At 37.1% G+C, this 16772-nt stretch overlaps 4 protein-coding genes across 4 annotated transcripts; 2 read left to right on the top strand and 2 right to left on the bottom strand.

The window, feature by feature from the left end:
• Nucleotides 1-543: 543 nt before the first annotated feature.
• On the top strand, nucleotides 544-5099 carry LOC109012281. Its single transcript, XM_018993823.2, has 9 exons — nucleotides 544-753; nucleotides 855-989; nucleotides 1165-1198; nucleotides 1300-1351; nucleotides 2933-3028; nucleotides 3746-3799; nucleotides 3935-4000; nucleotides 4548-4626; nucleotides 4703-5099. Exons 1-9 carry the CDS (start codon nucleotides 697-699, stop codon nucleotides 4778-4780), a joined length of 651 nt encoding a protein of 216 aa, XP_018849368.1. The 5' UTR covers nucleotides 544-696; the 3' UTR covers nucleotides 4781-5099.
• Nucleotides 5100-5930: 831 nt separating this feature from the next.
• LOC109012282 (nascent polypeptide-associated complex subunit alpha-like protein 1) lies at nucleotides 5931-8338 on the bottom strand. Its single transcript, XM_018993824.2, has 4 exons — nucleotides 8161-8338; nucleotides 7348-7432; nucleotides 6720-6853; nucleotides 5931-6629 (listed from the first exon to the last, which is right to left on the bottom strand). Exons 1-4 carry the CDS (start codon nucleotides 8218-8220, stop codon nucleotides 6297-6299), a joined length of 612 nt encoding a protein of 203 aa, XP_018849369.1. The 5' UTR covers nucleotides 8221-8338; the 3' UTR covers nucleotides 5931-6296.
• A 673-nt stretch (nucleotides 8339-9011) lies between these two features.
• Nucleotides 9012-12122, top strand: LOC109012285. Its single transcript, XM_018993827.2, has 3 exons — nucleotides 9012-9243; nucleotides 10595-10950; nucleotides 11037-12122. Exons 2-3 carry the CDS (start codon nucleotides 10597-10599, stop codon nucleotides 11598-11600), a joined length of 918 nt encoding a protein of 305 aa, XP_018849372.1. The 5' UTR covers nucleotides 9012-9243; nucleotides 10595-10596; the 3' UTR covers nucleotides 11601-12122.
• A 118-nt stretch (nucleotides 12123-12240) lies between these two features.
• LOC109012283 (pentatricopeptide repeat-containing protein At1g11290, chloroplastic) lies at nucleotides 12241-15142 on the bottom strand. Its single transcript, XM_018993825.2, has one exon. The coding sequence runs from the start codon at nucleotides 15078-15080 to the stop codon at nucleotides 12600-12602; it is 2481 nt and encodes an 826-aa protein (XP_018849370.2). The 5' UTR covers nucleotides 15081-15142; the 3' UTR covers nucleotides 12241-12599.
• Nucleotides 15143-16772: the final 1630 nt, after the last annotated feature.

The following is a 16772-nucleotide window of genomic DNA, read 5'->3' as shown; positions in this document are numbered from 1 at the left end:
GTTTTTCTCATATTTTTTTAATCTGTCATGTATAAAATCATATTGTTTCATTAATATTTTTTTAATATACTTTAAGTTTAAAACGATGTTGTTTCATTTAAACTTAAATGCGTTGTTTCACTAATATTTTTTTAATATACTTTAGGTCTAAAACGATGTTATTTCATTTAAATTTAAGTGAAACGATGTTATTTTAACTATGATATATATAAAAGATATATATTTATTTAATGGGCTAATTCGACAGTTTAAATCGGATTCAAACTAAAATCGAATCAACCGACATCGATTTTAAAGAATTTCTACCACTAGCCAACCGGTTCTCTATCAACTTCGGCCAATTCTATGATCTGGCGGTCGGCCTACTTCAATGCCGGCCAGTTTCTGCGATTGTTGTTCAACCCTATCGAGTGTATGTGATAATATAGTTATTTTCAGATATTTTAAAATTATTTTATTTTTATTGATAAATTGTTTGCTATTATTCGCGTATTACTCGCACTTTATCTGCTGTCATACGGCCATCGTGCGCAGGCGAAATACAGATCGGAAGGACAATTAACAACCCATACAGGATAAATTTAAAAAAAGAAAAAAACAGTAAAATACCATTGTTAATCCTCTCTCTCTTTCAAGAGAAAAAGAAAAAGAGCTCACTCGGCTCTCAGTCCGTCTCCGTCTCCGTCTCTTTCTCTCATGTCTGTCAGTCTCAAGCTCGCCGGTCAGCCTTTACTCCTCTGTCATCATAACCCGGTAATGCTAACACCTGTAATTCTTCATCTGGCTCTCTCTCTCTCTGAGTTATTCCTACTATATTTATTTTTCCTTTTTTTTTTTTTTTTTTTGCGTTTAAGGGTTTCCATGAATTCTCCTGCGTGAGCATTAACAGGGTTTCCAGACGATATTGGTTACGCAAATCGAACAACTCCTCGGTTAGTCTGCGCCATTCGCCAAGACCCAGAGTCTGCTCAATCGGCGGTGATGATACCGTGAGCATTTCATTCTCCATCTTCTTTTTTTCTTTTATTGTCGCTGAAATCTGTGTAAAGGAATAGAATTTTGTCGTAATACTATTATTCTTTCATGGACTTGTTCCTTTATTAGCTTTTACCGAAATTTATTCTGATAACAATTGCTCTCATTTTTCTTTTTTGGGTGAGTTAGGATTATGGTACATCAAATGCTTCGAATTGTGAAGGTAATTGGCATCATCAACTAAAATAATTCGAAAGCGACTCTGTATATTTATGTTTCGTTCACTCGAGATAAAAAATTCACATATTTGCATTTCTCTTGTAGGTTCCACGGAAAAGAATGAAACTGGTCGAGGAAGACCACTCACATTCAACGAGTACGTACTACTTGCCTTTCGGTATTTTATGGTCAATACTTAGAGAGTACTGATTTTTTGTTAATGACACGATGATGGCGAGTCTCTGTGTCTTTGTTCCAATGCATCCAAATTCATGGCTTGCATATATTGTTTAAACTCTCTACACGTTGTGAATGTGGTCGACCGAGAGAGAGAGAGAGAGTCATTGGATTACCGATTATGTTAAAAGTTTAAGGCAAGATTAAATGAGCACCAAGCTCACACGCACATATAGCAAGATTATTATTGTCACTTTAGCGTTATCATTATAGATCCAATTATTATTATTTTATATCAACACAGTCTGCCAGCGATACAGGAAATATGCCCTGACAGTCCCAATAAATGTTGTAAAATACAGTCGCCTTTAAAATATAAAGAAATTTATTAAAAAATGAGATCCAATGGATCTTGTATATCATCTTTATTTTAGATTTTGCTACAGTAATTTTGCTACGTGTAGAGGACACTATTTATGGCCATAAACATTTTAAATTAATTTCTCTATCTTCAGTGGCCTATTTTTCCCATTTCTTCCAAATTTCCTATTTTCATTTCAAGCCCTCTCTCTCTCTCTCCTTCCCACGCTTTCCTCTGTGTTGGTTGGGGTGACTCCAATATTCGGTCTATATATATAAAAGCAAGCTGCATATGAATAAAATAAAAAAAAGCTGCATACGACTCAGATAAAAAAAAAAAAAACTGCATATGACTCCAATTGGTTTGTATATCCTTGTAGACGTGCAACAGCCCCATTGTATATACTTTCATAATATTTTTATTATATAATCTTTTTTTTTTTAAATTAATTTATATTTTGGTTCAATTTATAAATTTGGATTAATTTAAAATAAGATTTAATTATATGACATTGTATATGAGGAGGTATTGTAAATATCAAAAGATATGAAGATATTATTGGTAATTAGAGAACATATTTGAAATGAATAAAAAATACAAAAAGTATAATATTAAAATGATATAAAGAAAAAATAGATAAGCTGATGAATGACATATTGTAAAAGTCAATATGTAAAATAGAAAAAGTGAGTTTTGGTAATGTATTTTAAAAGATAGGATGAAGAATCCATTGAGAGTGCTCTTAAAGATGTACTTCACCGAGGACTACAGCACCTCCTCACTTCCCCTCCTGGCTTCCTCTTGACCCCCTTGAATGCATAATATCTCATTGGTTCTTTTTTTTCCCCCCCATGAGCTTTCTCTGAGTGAGTTGCTTTTGTACTCATAACATAACCTCTGTCAGTTTCTTCTTTTCTTTAACATTATAAGAATCGAAGAGCCCGAGGAACTCATGTTTCAAATGCTCTATTACTGGACAGAAGCTCATTATCACTTATCTATTTCTAGCTATCAGGATTTTCTTCATTTTTTTAAAAAAGGAACAAGGGAAGGAATGAAATGTAATGTAGGCTGCGTGTCCATTTTCATGGTTTCTTGGGGGAATGACATTTTACCATATGCTTGTCTAACTACCTTGGTTTCTTGGGGATGTCATTTTACTTATGGTAACAGTTTATTTTTGTTTGTTCAATTTGGCAGCATATTGAAGAGATTAAAGAGATATGGGATTTCAGGAATATTGTCCTATGGTTTATTGAATACAACCTACTATCTCACAACATTTCTCATAGTTTGGTGAGTGAAATAACGTGTGTGCCAATTATTATTGTTCCAAGTTCTTTCACTGTGCACAATAACATCAGAAAATACGAAATTGAAAAAAATGCAAAATCCATTGTCTTGGCTAGTTTGAACTTCCAATATCCTGCCCCAAGGATAACATCGCAACAAGCTACAAGTTTTGTTTTTTTTGTTTTTGTTTTTGTTTTAGGATATCTAAAGGCACTTTCAAAGTAATTCTTTGAGATACTTGACCATTTAGTTAAGCTTTTTCTGAAAATGTTCCCTTTTTTTTAATTTTTTTTTCTAATCCTATTGTTTGCTGTTTTTTGTAGCATGGATTACGCTAACCTTCCTCAAATTTTGGACAAATATTGAGGACTTTCTGTTTATAGAAACACCACCTTTTCTGTTCTCGGAACAGTACTGAGAAGTAAAAAATAATAACAATAAAGAAAAGGACAGTAGAAATGAAATGAAGGAATATGTCTCAATACAAATAGCAATCTGATAACTATTTTTTTTAAAACTTGATTTACTACTATAATTTCCCTATCAACGGTGATTCAAGAATCATATGATGACAAATGGTACTGGAAATAGTAACCTTTTTGAAAAATCAATAGTGAAATGTACAAAGAAGGTGCCTTACTTTTTATTTATATTACACAGTATCGCCATGAACCTGTTCTGAATATATTAGATCATAACCACAAGTTGCACTGGTTCTAGGTTTCATATTGCTCCTGCACCTGGAAGGATGGGCTATCTCGCAGCTGTTGAAAGGTGGCTAGTAATATATCAATATTTTCTAAGGAAGAAATGAACCGATATATTGCTTATAAAGCAGAAATGATCTATAATGTTAATAACTGTTATAAAAAACTTCAATGAGGACCTGAAACTTTTGGTCATTCGCAGATTCCTCAAAATAATGGCCATGGTGTGGGCTGGAAGCCAAGTTACTAAACTTATAAGAGCTGGCGGGTAAGCTGCTATAACTCAAATTTCTTCAATAATTTTTAAATATTTATGAACACCACGGTGTTTCTACATTGTATCTGGTGGGTAAGTCTGATCGAAAGTTTGTTTAGATCTCACATTTTGTTGTTTCAATTAACTGTGGGTCAAATCTCATATCGTATCTAGTGACTGGGTGTAAATGGTGGAGGAAGGAGAGAGAATTTTGGGGGATGGGGTTAGTAGTTTCTGTCGATTGGGTCCGTCTTGAATTTAATGAGTCAACCATAAGTGTACTTGAGACAGATTCAAGAACACTACAGTTAGAGAAATGGGGAAGCTCCCTATCTGTTGCTGTTGACATGCACTATTTCTTTAACGTAATGGGAAAGATTGTTTCTTTTTAGTCAGCCATAATTCATTATCAGAAGTGAGATGTAGAGTTAGATGCTGATTCATTGGGTTTGCAGGCATGTAAGTGCAGGAAACGTTGTTTAAATTTTTCTTCTTTTGATGCTAGAATATAGTTTCAATGCAACAACCTTTTGATTCTAATGTGGTACTTCTTTTGCAGGGCGCTTGCTCTTGCACCATTTGTTGACAGAGGATTGTCATGGTTCACTGACAAATTTAAGTTTGAGTCTCAATGGAAGGTAAGTGTCCCCGGAATTTCAGTGAGTTATTTATGTTTTACAATTTCAAGCATCTTGTTCTTTTAACTGTCTCCAGGCTTTCATGGTGATTGTTGGATTTTGTTTCGGACTGGCTATCATGCTATTTTTGGGTGTAACAATGCTTTGGGCCTAGAGAAATATCTCACTTAACTTGGTGGACGGAGCTTATTATGGAAAAAAGAACACATTTATACTAAGATCATGAAGTCATTTGCTTACACTTACATTTCAAAAGGTTAGTGAAGCACCAAAAAAGAACTTCCGAGCTTGTCTTTCCATGATCTTAATTCATGTCCAGCATTTTATTTCAATTTTTTTTACAAATCAAACTTTACTAATGATCCAAAATATGTATGGCTGGAGTACACAGTATGTATACATGAGAAACACTCGGCGAATAACAAATTTCTCTACTATACTATTGACAATATTCAAGACATTTATTGCTGAAATTCACAAAAATGAGAAATTTGTTGTTCGTTTATGCAGCAATCCATCCATATTTATCATTAAAAACGAGAAGATGATGTACTTGTTTTGGCAAGGATAGAAACGTTGTAGAAAACAGTGGTTATAAATGAACTTTTGGTACACGTATAGATTCATGGAGTAGAAACGATGTTCAATGTTTTCTAGGGAATGAAAACTAGTAAAACAGGCGAACCTTCTATTGCTACATAGAAATAATCTGGAAGTAGAAAAGTCTTCTTTGGCTAAGACATAAGAAAATTCATGAAGATATACTGCACATGATTATGGAAAAATAGTATAAAAACTCCTTACCAAATCTGGAACTCGAGTTCATGGATTCTGCATATAAACGATATCAAAGCGCTTTTTGATGTGCTTGTTATAACATTGTAGCGTACAAGTAACACAATGGTGGTTTTCTTTACTTGTTGCTGCCTTAATTGCATGCACCATCGAATGGCTAGATATATCGGGTCGGCTAGAGCACTGATACGAGTCATGCAGCGTATAAAACTGTCAATGACACATCATATTCAATTGGCCGAAATTGCCATCCATCTCTCGGAACCATGCAATTTTCAATGTGGCCCGTGAACTTTATTAAGTTTAGAGGTATGGGGAAGCAGGAATATGGGAAGTGAAGAGAGACTCGGGGCAAGGTCGTTAGCATGCATGAATATGAGATGATTCCAACCCAAAAGGGCTGGGGATTATAGCATCCTCAGTCCTCTAAAAATTTACAAACACGCGCACATATATAGATATTAAAAAAAAATCTTTTAACCTTAAAAAAATTGAATATACCGTCTTGATTACAGAAATATAACTTTGGATAGAGATTAGTGCACCGCACAAATGCTTCAGCAAGGCAGTACAACATTTTCAAAAAGAAGAAAGTTTCAAATAATTAAAGGGCTGTTTAAAAATGCGCAACTTTTGAATGAATGGGATCCAAAGCGAAGCCCCCGAACTTTAACTAGGACACAAATAGAGAAACACGGGCTCCAGTTTATCACTCAACAATGCATTCGTCTGAGTGGTTTGCTCGTACAAACGCAGAACAAAGAAAAAGAAACTTTCAATAAATTGAAAAAAGATCCAAAACCGTAAAGCTCAGGTGATCTAGAAACCACGGAACTGCAAAATCCTCGATATAAAATAATACTTAAAAGCTTCTCTCAGTTGGTAAGATCCATGATGGCTGTAACTATGTCCCCATCTGCTACCTTCAATGCTTTCACAGCCTTTGACCTAGAGACTCCTGCCTGTGTCATCACCAACTCAATGTCCTTGGGTTCCACCCCCGTCTCATCTACTTCTTCATCATCTTGGGCCACGGCCGAAGACTCCGGTTTGGAAATCACATGGCTGAGATCAGGAGCCTTGAACTGCTCTGCAGCCTGTGTCTGCAGTTGAGAGCTCAAATCCTCGATCTTTGCCTCCCCAAAGATTACATATGTATCTGAAGTTGGACTCTTGAAAACATCCGGTTTCGAGATGACAAACAGTATCTGATTTAAGTGGCAGTATAATGTTAGGCAAAAAACAAAGACTAAAAATGGAAAGTAAAAAAAAAAAATGGTAGTTGAAAAGGCACTAACATTCTTGCTTTTTTTGACAGTGACCCTGCTAACTCCTGCGATAGGTTTCATGCCAAGCTTCAACATTGCTTTCCGACTTTTCTTTTCACTTCTGCTTTGCTTTGACCTACCACTACCGTCTCCATCATGTTGTCCTGATTATATTTATAAAAAGGGATGAAAAAAGGAACCATTATGAAGAAATCGCAATGAAATAAGACAAAACACAGACATAGAGACAATACCACATATCACGTTAGACGCACAATAGAGGCGAACAAGTTACGTGAAACAAGATAACACAACTACATAACTTGTTAAAAAACACTAATTTTTTCCCCAAATCATTAGTCTTTAATATTCTTATCAGTCGTTTTCACAACAAATTAGTCTTAGTGGAACCAAGACCTTACACTTCACCAATTCTTATAGGAAGACAGGTGCCATAGATACATACATGCTACAGCATGCAATATTACTTGATTTCTCTTAAAGCATTCCTAAGTATAGAAAAACGGGGTGAGAGTTTATATAAATATGTGTGCATGTGCAACTCACTAGTGCCACCAAAATCAAGAGAAACTAAGGATAAATAAAGAGCATAAAAGAGGAAACAAAGACACCACCACAACATTTGCAGTGAACTTACCCTCGGCTTCATCATCATCCTTGTCGTCGTCGTCATCATCATCTTCATCATCTTCGTCTTCATCTTCAACTAGGGGCTCGTCAAGCTACCCACATAAAAACAAAAATTTAAGTACTAGAACCAATAAAAAGAGAAAAGGCAGCATGTGCGATCTAACCCATCAAAGGTTTTTCCCCAATCTGCATAATCCTAGAGCACTGGACACTCAGTCCGTCTATGACTGCTTAACTAGATAATTAATTAATTAACAGATAAGAGATTTTATAACCTGAGCTTTCCTTAATCAGCTGACCTTACTTCGTAGCCCCAAAAGGTAATATATACAATTTTTTTTTTTAATCTTCGTCCCCACACCATTATCAGTTCTATTATACACTCTCGAAATATATTCCGCATACAATTACTATCGAAATTATGTAGGTATATAAATTATAACCAATATCACATCACAAACCTCAGATACACAATTTCCAATCAGTGTAGCAGTATAGCATCCAAAGTCACCAATCCGTCTTACATCCTAAAACTTATTTACGTGTACTTATATCACTAAGTGCCCTGAAGAAATTAACTGATTTCTATTTTCCAACCGCATTTCTATCAGATTGTGAGCAATAAAACGGTTGGGTAAGAAAATCATTAAGATCTAAAGCGCATATAGCTATTTAAAAGCACCAGCAGATAAGAAAAGGAAATCTTGGAGTAAAAAGAAAGAACATTTTCGGTGCCCCAAGCGATGCTGAATCATAAAACTAAAGAGATCTAACATGTTACATAATATGGAGAGAGAGAGAGAGAGAGAGTGAGAGATACATCGATCTTTTGCTGTTCGAGATGGGCAGCAAGGAGTTCTTCCTGGGTTTGAGCAGTCATGGCTGGCTTTCGTAGAAAGGTAGTGGGAATTTTATGCAAAACCCTAAAACCCCAAAATCGGATGCCCAAGGCAAAGTGACTGAAGACAGACAGGAGCAAGGGTAGCTGATGAAAATGGGATTTTATATAGTCACGGCTTATTATGGCCTGAAATTACGACATTGACATTGTTCCCCGTCTCCTATCCCACGTCTCGACTCTCAATTCCCTTAAATTGGGCTTTAGATGGTCAGGCCACGTCTAAAATCTGAAATCTGAATCATTATCATTGATCCACAACAACACTATCAATTTCTTAACAAAAATAAAAAATAAAAACTATAAAGATAATTATAAATAATAATAATACTATCAATTTTTTTTTTTTAAGTTGGGAAGGGAGGCGAATCCAATACCTCCCTTTTGAAAATTTGGGTGTTATGCTTTCAAGTTATATGCTTTTGAGAATAATACTATCATATTAATTCATTGTAAAATTAGCTATAAAATATTTATATCTATCTATAAAAAATTAAAATATACCACTTTCGGTTAAAATAATAAAATAACATGTTTTTCAACATTTTTTCTTTTCCTTAGAATGAAGCAAGAACTTTACAAATTAAAAAATTCATAGCCATTTCCTTTAATTGCATCTCCATGTGTTTTAAAATAATGCATATTTTAATATGGATTATTGAAGATTAATTTCTTTGACTTTTGCTTACATGGCGTCTAATGATAGGTCCGTCGTGTATCCTATCGGACCGTAGTGCACTGGAACTGTTGGACCAAGTACACTTTTCTCTCGTAAGCGTTTGGTTTTCGAGAAAGTGCGAGTCGGGAAAATTTACAAACCTTTTATTTTCTCGAGAAAAAGAAACCCTAAACTCTTGATGTACCGTCAGAGTAGTAGTCCTCTTCCATTTGCTTAACGCCGTCGCTGTATCTCCCGAAGATCAGAGGCAGTCGGAACCGGCGATCTGACCGGCGAGAGAATTCCACCACTCCTAAGATCGGAATCTCCTCTCTCCGTAGACTCGGGTATCGCGATTTCTCTCCATATATACTTGCATTCGTATCTGGTATTTACTTGTATAAGTATGTATGTATGCATGCATGCATGCAGTTTGCTCCTCTGTGTAGATGTTTATTTATTTATTTTGTAGCTTTCTTTTTTAAAGACCTAAGTCGGGGGTGTTGGTGTGTTGTACTAGCTGCTTTCATTTTCATTGCGTCATTCAAGTGTTAGCATTTGCAGGGTTTTAGTGGGGGCTTTTCTCTCTGTGTGCGTGTTATCTTTGTATTTGGGAACTTTCAAACATCATTTATTGGGCATGGTAGAATAATTTCATGAGAAGAATTCTTAACAATTTATTGCTATTGTTCGTGTGATAATTGTTCCTTTTGTGCGTTAACAAGACATGGACCGACTAGATGTTCGCAAAATGCTGTAATTACCAGCAAGATACGATACGAGATGTACTTCAATTGTGTTTGTAGATAGAAAATAATTGTGACTAGGCTCAATGCCAAGCACAAGTTGTTGAGGTTAGCTTAAAAATTTTGATCAGCTGTATTGAGTTTGCTCTAGCAGTTTTTTGTTTGGCCTGTATGGTGTTATGGTGCTGTGTCCAGCAAAGGGTGTGAATCAATTTTTTGTAAGTGGATACCAATTCAATTATGGATGAGCTGAAAATTTTCAAATAACTACAAACTGGGAGTTTCAAGTATTATTCTACCATACTGCAAAAGGGAACCAAATGCTGAGCATTATTTTGTAAGATAAGTGCCTTATGTTCCGCCTTACACTACATTAAAGGTGCAGCGGTGGTGATTCCAAGCTAAATGCTTAGGCTGCACTGGTTATTATCTTTATCAGCTAGAAGTACTTGTTATAAGAGTGAGGATAGCTAGTCATCAGTCAATGAAGGAAGAGACAATCATGACTCATATTTGAAGATTCAAGCAACTCGGGATTTGTGATAATTTGTGGGCCTAAGTATCATAGGGCATAGGCATCATTTTTTATTAGTTTTATTTGTTAAAAGTAAAAATAATGCAGGGTTTTATTTTTTCACTGGATTGAGTGTCTCTAATAAAATTTACCTTTTGCCTTTATGGTATCATCGAGTTTATGCGATAGAGAAGATGGTGGTAGATTACATCACAGATGTTGATTGTGACCTCTAACTATGCCATGTACTAATACATGATCCATGTAGATGATGTTGGGCTATGATACTACATTTTCTCTTGTCTTGTGGGATGATGCAGTCAATCGTCTATCACTCAGTATTTTGAATTCTGCTTTTGTCATATGGCACAGAATATAGTTTAAATTTTTGGCAAGTAGATGCCACAGAATATAGTTTATCTGTATTTTCCTATTCAGGAATGGAGCAATATGCCCAGCATGGACAGAGAAGGGATATGAAGCACAAAGGAAGGAACGTAGTATGGTCAATCGCAATGGACAAGTGCCTTATTGAAGCCCTTGCTGTTCAAGCTAAAAACGGGAACAAAATTGACAAATGTTTTAATGAAAATGCTTACACTGCTGCTTGTATTGCTGTGAACTCTCGCTTTAACTTGAACTTAAATAATCAAAAAGTTGTTAATAGACTTAAGACAATTAAGAAGAGGTATAAGATAATGAAGGATATGCTAAGTCAGGATGGATTCAGGTGGAATCCACATACAAAGATGATTGAGTGCGACAACGATGATCTTTGGAAGAGATATATTGCAGTAAGTAATTTATTTTTTTCCTGTTTACAATATGTTATGCTGTTATTTACTATATGCTGGTTGGTGTTGATCAATTAATTAAATAGGCACACCCTGACGCAAGAGGATTTCGAGGTAAACAGATAGAGATGTATGATGAACTGAAAATTGTTTGTGGAAATTACCAAGCCCCTAGTCGCTGGGCCAAGATGAAGGATGGAAGCCATCCAACAGAGATAAAGAATTGTGATTATGACTCTGCCTCATATCTTTCCCCAAGTTCAGAAGACCTGAGTGAGACGGATGGGACAGAATCATTTACTGGAACGCCAGAGTATGCTCAGATGCCAGATGGTACTCAAGATCCTCTGATCCAGCCTGTCAGACAACTTCCAAAACGCTCTCGTGGCTCAGATGCACTCCAGGATGCAATGCTGGCAGTAGCATCGAGCATTCGGCGCTTGGCTGATGCAATGGAGCGAAGCAAATGTTCAGTTGATGCCCATGAGCTACTACAGGCAGTGATGGAGATTGATGGCTTAGAAGAGGCCAAACAGATGTATGCTTTTGAGTATTTGAATGCAGACCCTGTCAAAGCCAGAACCTTCTTGACATACAATGCTCGAATGAGGAAGATATATTTGTTTCGACAGTTCTGGTGGTGGAAATGATTTTAGAGCCGAGTCTTACAGCATTTTGGGTATATAGCGTATGATTTTGTGGCTGTCTTCTGGATCTTTGCATTGTTTAAAACATCTGTTGTGGATGTTTTGTCTGGTGAATGTGTAGATATTAGACATTCACATGGTGAATATAACTGGCTAGAAGCTGGGTTGAAAAGGAAATTTTGGCTTCCCTTGATGCCTTGTTTGGAAGCGTGTAGTAGGCTTGAGAAGATTTATTTTCTTGGTTTTACATCTGTAAGAGGTCAGGTACTCCCTTGTGTTTTTTTCTAAATTTGGAAATAGTTGGTGGAATTCTCTCTTTCAGCCTAATGTGCAATATAACGTGCTTATTGACCACCAAAAACTGTTTCGAGCCATGGCATTGAAGCCTTCTGAGTCCGACTTCATTGCTTTGTTCAAAGTCGTTTTTCAAGTTTCATCGGGTGTTCATTCATTGGCGGGTAATTAGCTACTTCGGTTGAGCGTTGCATGCATTTGTAACAGGTGCCTTCTATATGATTTCAGCTGTGCTACTTGGGATGAGCCGTTACTTTCCATCACCAAAGATGGGGTCTATAACAGAGTCAGCATGCAGCAGCAACTAGAACCGAAGGACTACCATGTATCACTGTTTAAACGAAAGGAATTGCCGAAAGGACTAAAGATCCATTACAGAAGTCAATGGGAAGGAGCAAAAGTACATGAAGGATTCAATCCTAATCTTCTTATCTTATGATAGCAAGTCAACTGAATAAAATGAACATGACAAGATGACATTCAATTACGATATTTGGTGACACAAATAGCAGCCCTGCTTCCAGATCTATTTTTTTGGCCGTTAAGAAATTCGTTTGCACTTTATTGGGCATTGATGTTTCAGGATTACAGAAACAACCAAACTTCATCCTAGAACCCTTTTATCTACATGCTAAGGCCTCGTTCCTTGAAAAGCCTTCAAATGTAGATAGCACAGGAACACCCAAAAATTAACATGTGTGATGATCTTTACCAATAATCTCCACAGGAACAGGTTCCATTTCTGAAATGGTGGAACCGATGCATGTCACGCACTACGATTTCCCGACCAGTCACAAGAGAAATGTACTTGGTTGCATTATGGCAATCGCCACAAACTCGAAGGTTTTTTCGGATGTGTATGGTTGTACCAGGACTGGTATTTAACAGTGCAAACGAGATAGCCAGCTTCTCACTATGGCTATTGAGCAACTGCTCCTTAACATCATCCTCCACATCATGAATTGAATTGGTATCAGGCACGTAACCAGCAGCCTTAATCACCTCTCCCAGCTTCTCAAGAAAAGCATATATTCTTTTGGATTGGGGATGCCTCGTGCTTCCAGAATAGAAAGAGTGAACCTCATTTTTGAAGTCCACTAAACTACAGCCAGGTGTTTTTTGAAGCCCCTTCTTCTCCATCATGGTTCTCACTTTCGCCATTTTGTCCCACATTGAAGCTGTGGCATATATATTAGAGAGGAGTACATGGTACCCACCCTCATCCGGGTTTAACTCAAACAGTTTCTCTGCTGCCTTCTCCCCCAACTCAACATTTTTATGAATTTTGCAAGCGCCCAACATGGCACCAAATACAGTAATCCCAGGCTCAATAGGCATCCCTTGAATGAAATCCCAAGCCTCGTTGAGCTTTCCAGATCGACCAAGAAGGTCAACCATAGCTCCGTAGTGATCCATGGTGGGCTTTAAACCATAATCTTTCTTCATGCTGGAAAAGAGAGAGAGTCCCTCTTCCACCAAACCCGAGTGGCTGCAAGCGGAGATAACACATAGAAAAGTTATGTCATTTGGCTTGATGGTTCCCTTTTGCATATCATTGAACAATTCTACAGCAGCTTTTCCAAGACCATGTGTCCCATATCCATCTATCATGGCATTCCATGTTGTCACATGCCGCTCCTGCATCATATCAAAGAGCTTTCTTGCAGTGTCAATAGCTCCACACTTACCATACATGTCGACAAGAGCAGTCACGACAAAGACATCTTTGTCCCAACAAGTTCTTATTACAATTCCATGCATCCACTTTGCTTGTCGCGTGACTGACAACTCGGCAAGAGCAGGAATCACACTCACCATCGTAAATGAATCTGGTTTTATGTTTTGAGATTGCATCTCACAATAGTGTCTCAGAGCCTCATTCACCCGTCCATTCTGAGCATAACCTAATATCATTGCATTCCATGAGACAAGGGTTTTGCCCCGCAAGTTTTTAAATACTTTAGCAGCAAGATCCACTCTTTTACATTTGCAATACATGGATATCAAAGAGTTCATGACAGAAACATCAGATCCAAGTTTCAATTGATCCAATAATTCATGAATGAATTTCCCCCGTGCAAGATCTCCCAAATCAGCACACGCATGTAGGGTTTCCATTATGGTGACATTGGTCGGTTCAAACCCTTCATCCAACATATTCTGAAAAATTTTCATTGCTTCCTCAGCATCCCCATTTTGTCCGTACCCAGCAATCATGGAATTCCAGGAAACAACAGTTCTTTGTTTCATCCTATCAAAGATTAAACGAGCAGTCCCCACTGATCCACATTTTGAATACATATCCACCAAAGCAGTAGAAATATTTACAAGTGATCCAAACCCAGCTCTCACGACATACCCATGAATTGAATTTCCAATCTTCATAGAACCAATATCTGCAGCAGCAGGCAAGATAGTAACCAATGTGATCGAATCAGGCTTCTGCCCTTCCTCCTGCATCCGTAAAACCAACTCAAACGTTACTTTTGGCAACCCATTTTGTGCAAATCCCGCAATAATCGTGTTCCAAGATACTAAATCCCTTTCGGGCATTCTATCAAACATCTTATAAGCTTGATCGATCTGTCTACACTTTGCATACAAGTTGACAACGCCGGTCATTGCGAACACATTGGACGCATACCCATTAGTTATTACCTGCCCGTGAATCTCTTTACCCCTCCTAAGGTCCGTATTGTCACCGCAAACTTTCAACAAATAAGTAAAATTATAGACAACAGGCTTGACATCATCAAGCTTCATTCTACAGAAAAACGACACAGCACTGTCTAACGAGGAGTTCCTGGCATACCCTTTGAGCATAGTGTGATAAAGCGCGTCGAGTTTATCTTCGATGGGCTCGAAAACACGAGCAGCTTCGTTTACGCTACCGTAATTGCAGAACAAGCTGACGAGTTTGGTTTGGAACAAATGCTCATTGTAGAGGCCGTTCTTGACGATGGGAGGAATAATTTGGTGAAGTTCTTTCAAGGAAGTGCAGAGCTCAAGGAGTAGAGCTGAAGGGTGCGTATATACATGAGCAGGAATATGGATTCTTGGTGACAGAGTGTGGAAGACAGTAGATGAAGAAGAAGAAGAAGAAGAGGGGCTTGACCTGAAGGGAGTTGGCGGAGCATTACTGGTTGTGATGGGGAGAAGAGGTGTGAGATGCGAGAGGCTGGAGCTCATCTTTCTCGCAACTCTACATTTCCTGTGGCCCTTCGAGGATGGAGGAATTTATAGCCTTTTTTTAAAAAAAATGGATGGATGAAGGGCTTACAGAGCGACAAATAATTCAAATCAATGGATTTTATACGCAGATACTTTAGAAATAGAAAACGACAAATCGGAATAAAACATAGGGTGCAATTTGCCTCATCAATACAAGTTCTAACACACAAACACACACACACAAATTCATAATTTGATTTAAAAAATAAAAAATAATATACAAACTGAAGACTCTTAATAATTTAAAACTTTCAAATTTTATTTTATAAATATATAAAAATTATACATAACTTCGATATTCTAAAACGGAATGCAGTCGACATACTGGTTTCCCTCCTCCAAGTTTCTCCCCCATTGTCTCCTTTATTTCTTCCAAAAAAAAAAAAAGAATATGTATGTATGTATATTAGTAAATATTCTATTCGGTCATTCTACTAAAGGGCTGAAAACAATCTCTAATATTTTTTGCTACGTAGGCCACCCATGGGGCTAACTATGGGACTGCAGTGCACAGACCCTCTCATTCGTCTCTAAAGGATGTCTGCATCTCCTAGATCCCGTGACCCCCTCTCCTCTCTCCCATTGACCATGGCCCTCTCTCCCTCTCTCCCATGACCCCATCTCACACTTGTTGTGGGCTAAAAGCCAAGCACATTCCAAGCAACAAGCTCTCCCAAAGCAAAAACAAGTTGCAGGTTTCTTTCTATTCGACCAAGTGTTGCATCCACCAGTGACAAGAGACAATGCTTCTATTTCATTCAGCTTCAATTCATCTGAATAAGGTCTTTAATTGGGGCACCTGTATAATTGACTCTCTTGTATGATGAAGAATCTATGTTCATCAACTTTGGACAAGTACACAATGAGAACAACTATCTACTAGCGATATGCAGAAACATGAAACTCTACAACAATGAATTACAATTCTACTTCTGAAACATAAATCAGATTACATTTTTCGCCAATTTGTAGCTAGACTCATCCCATATGACAAAGATAAAACAATTTTCCTCTATTTTAGATCAAGATCATGATTCTATTAAACACATTAACGTTGCAGAAACTTTATTACTTCATTTGCCACCGCAATTTCTAAGAATTCATCCCAAACAATAGCCAAGAACTAACTCCCATAGACCTGTCTAGCAGTCCCGAAGCGTCGAAGCCCTATGGGCTTGCCTTGCAAATCCTTAGGTATATTAGTCTATCTATTCATATGCAAAATATAATGTATTTCTAAAAATATTCAAATTATTTTTTTATAATTAAAATAAACAGATCCCATTATGCTTTACTTCGTTTTATTTTTTTACGACTTCAGCGTCGGTCTAGCTACTTCGGTCTATTAGTAGTGGCAGTGGTTGCCGACTGGTGGAAGAAGCAACAAAAAGATTTGTTTGATAGTAGAGAGAAGTACTAAAAGCCTGGAAGATAATTCCTTCATAGAGTATTTAATTTTAGGTAGAAATTACATGTGGTGATCCTCATGACTTTAAATTGTACAATGATGTATAATGCTAAGATGGCACCATATTATCAGAGGCTGTTAAAGGGCTGGAAACAACTCATCCATTTCAAAGCGTTTATATATATGTATATAACACCTAGTCAATGAGTATGCAAAATTAGCTTGTTTCTTCATATGGAAAT

This window comes from Juglans regia, chromosome 14, assembly GCF_001411555.2.
Source record: "Juglans regia cultivar Chandler chromosome 14, Walnut 2.0, whole genome shotgun sequence".
Taxonomy (NCBI): domain Eukaryota; kingdom Viridiplantae; phylum Streptophyta; class Magnoliopsida; order Fagales; family Juglandaceae; genus Juglans; species Juglans regia.
This window is presented reverse-complemented; position numbering and strand designations above follow the sequence as displayed.

What these genes read in the sequence shown, in the direction of transcription:
- LOC109012281 (XM_018993823.2), top strand. Translation starts at nt 697, where the DNA reads ATGTCTGTCAGTCTCAAGCTCGCCGGTCAGCCTTTACTCCTCTGTCAT. An exon ending in AAATGCTTCGAATTGTGAAG is followed by an intron (nt 1,199 to 1,299) that starts GTAATTGGCATC and finishes TTTCTCTTGTAG; the next exon opens with GTTCCACGGAAAAGAATGAA. An exon ending in TATCTCGCAGCTGTTGAAAG is followed by an intron (nt 3,800 to 3,934) that starts GTGGCTAGTAAT and finishes GGTCATTCGCAG; the next exon opens with ATTCCTCAAAATAATGGCCA.
- LOC109012282 (XM_018993824.2), bottom strand. Translation starts at nt 8,220, where the DNA reads ATGACTGCTCAAACCCAGGAAGAACTCCTTGCTGCCCATCTCGAACAG. An exon ending in TCGAACAGCAAAAGATCGAT is followed by an intron (nt 7,433 to 8,160) that starts GTATCTCTCACT and finishes TTATGTGGGTAG; the next exon opens with CTTGACGAGCCCCTAGTTGA. An exon ending in GGATGATGATGAAGCCGAGG is followed by an intron (nt 6,854 to 7,347) that starts GTAAGTTCACTG and finishes AAATATAATCAG; the next exon opens with GACAACATGATGGAGACGGT.
- LOC109012285 (XM_018993827.2), top strand. Translation starts at nt 10,597, where the DNA reads ATGGAGCAATATGCCCAGCATGGACAGAGAAGGGATATGAAGCACAAA. An exon ending in TTTGGAAGAGATATATTGCA is followed by an intron (nt 10,951 to 11,036) that starts GTAAGTAATTTA and finishes TTAATTAAATAG; the next exon opens with GCACACCCTGACGCAAGAGG.
- LOC109012283 (XM_018993825.2), bottom strand. Translation starts at nt 15,080, where the DNA reads ATGAGCTCCAGCCTCTCGCATCTCACACCTCTTCTCCCCATCACAACC.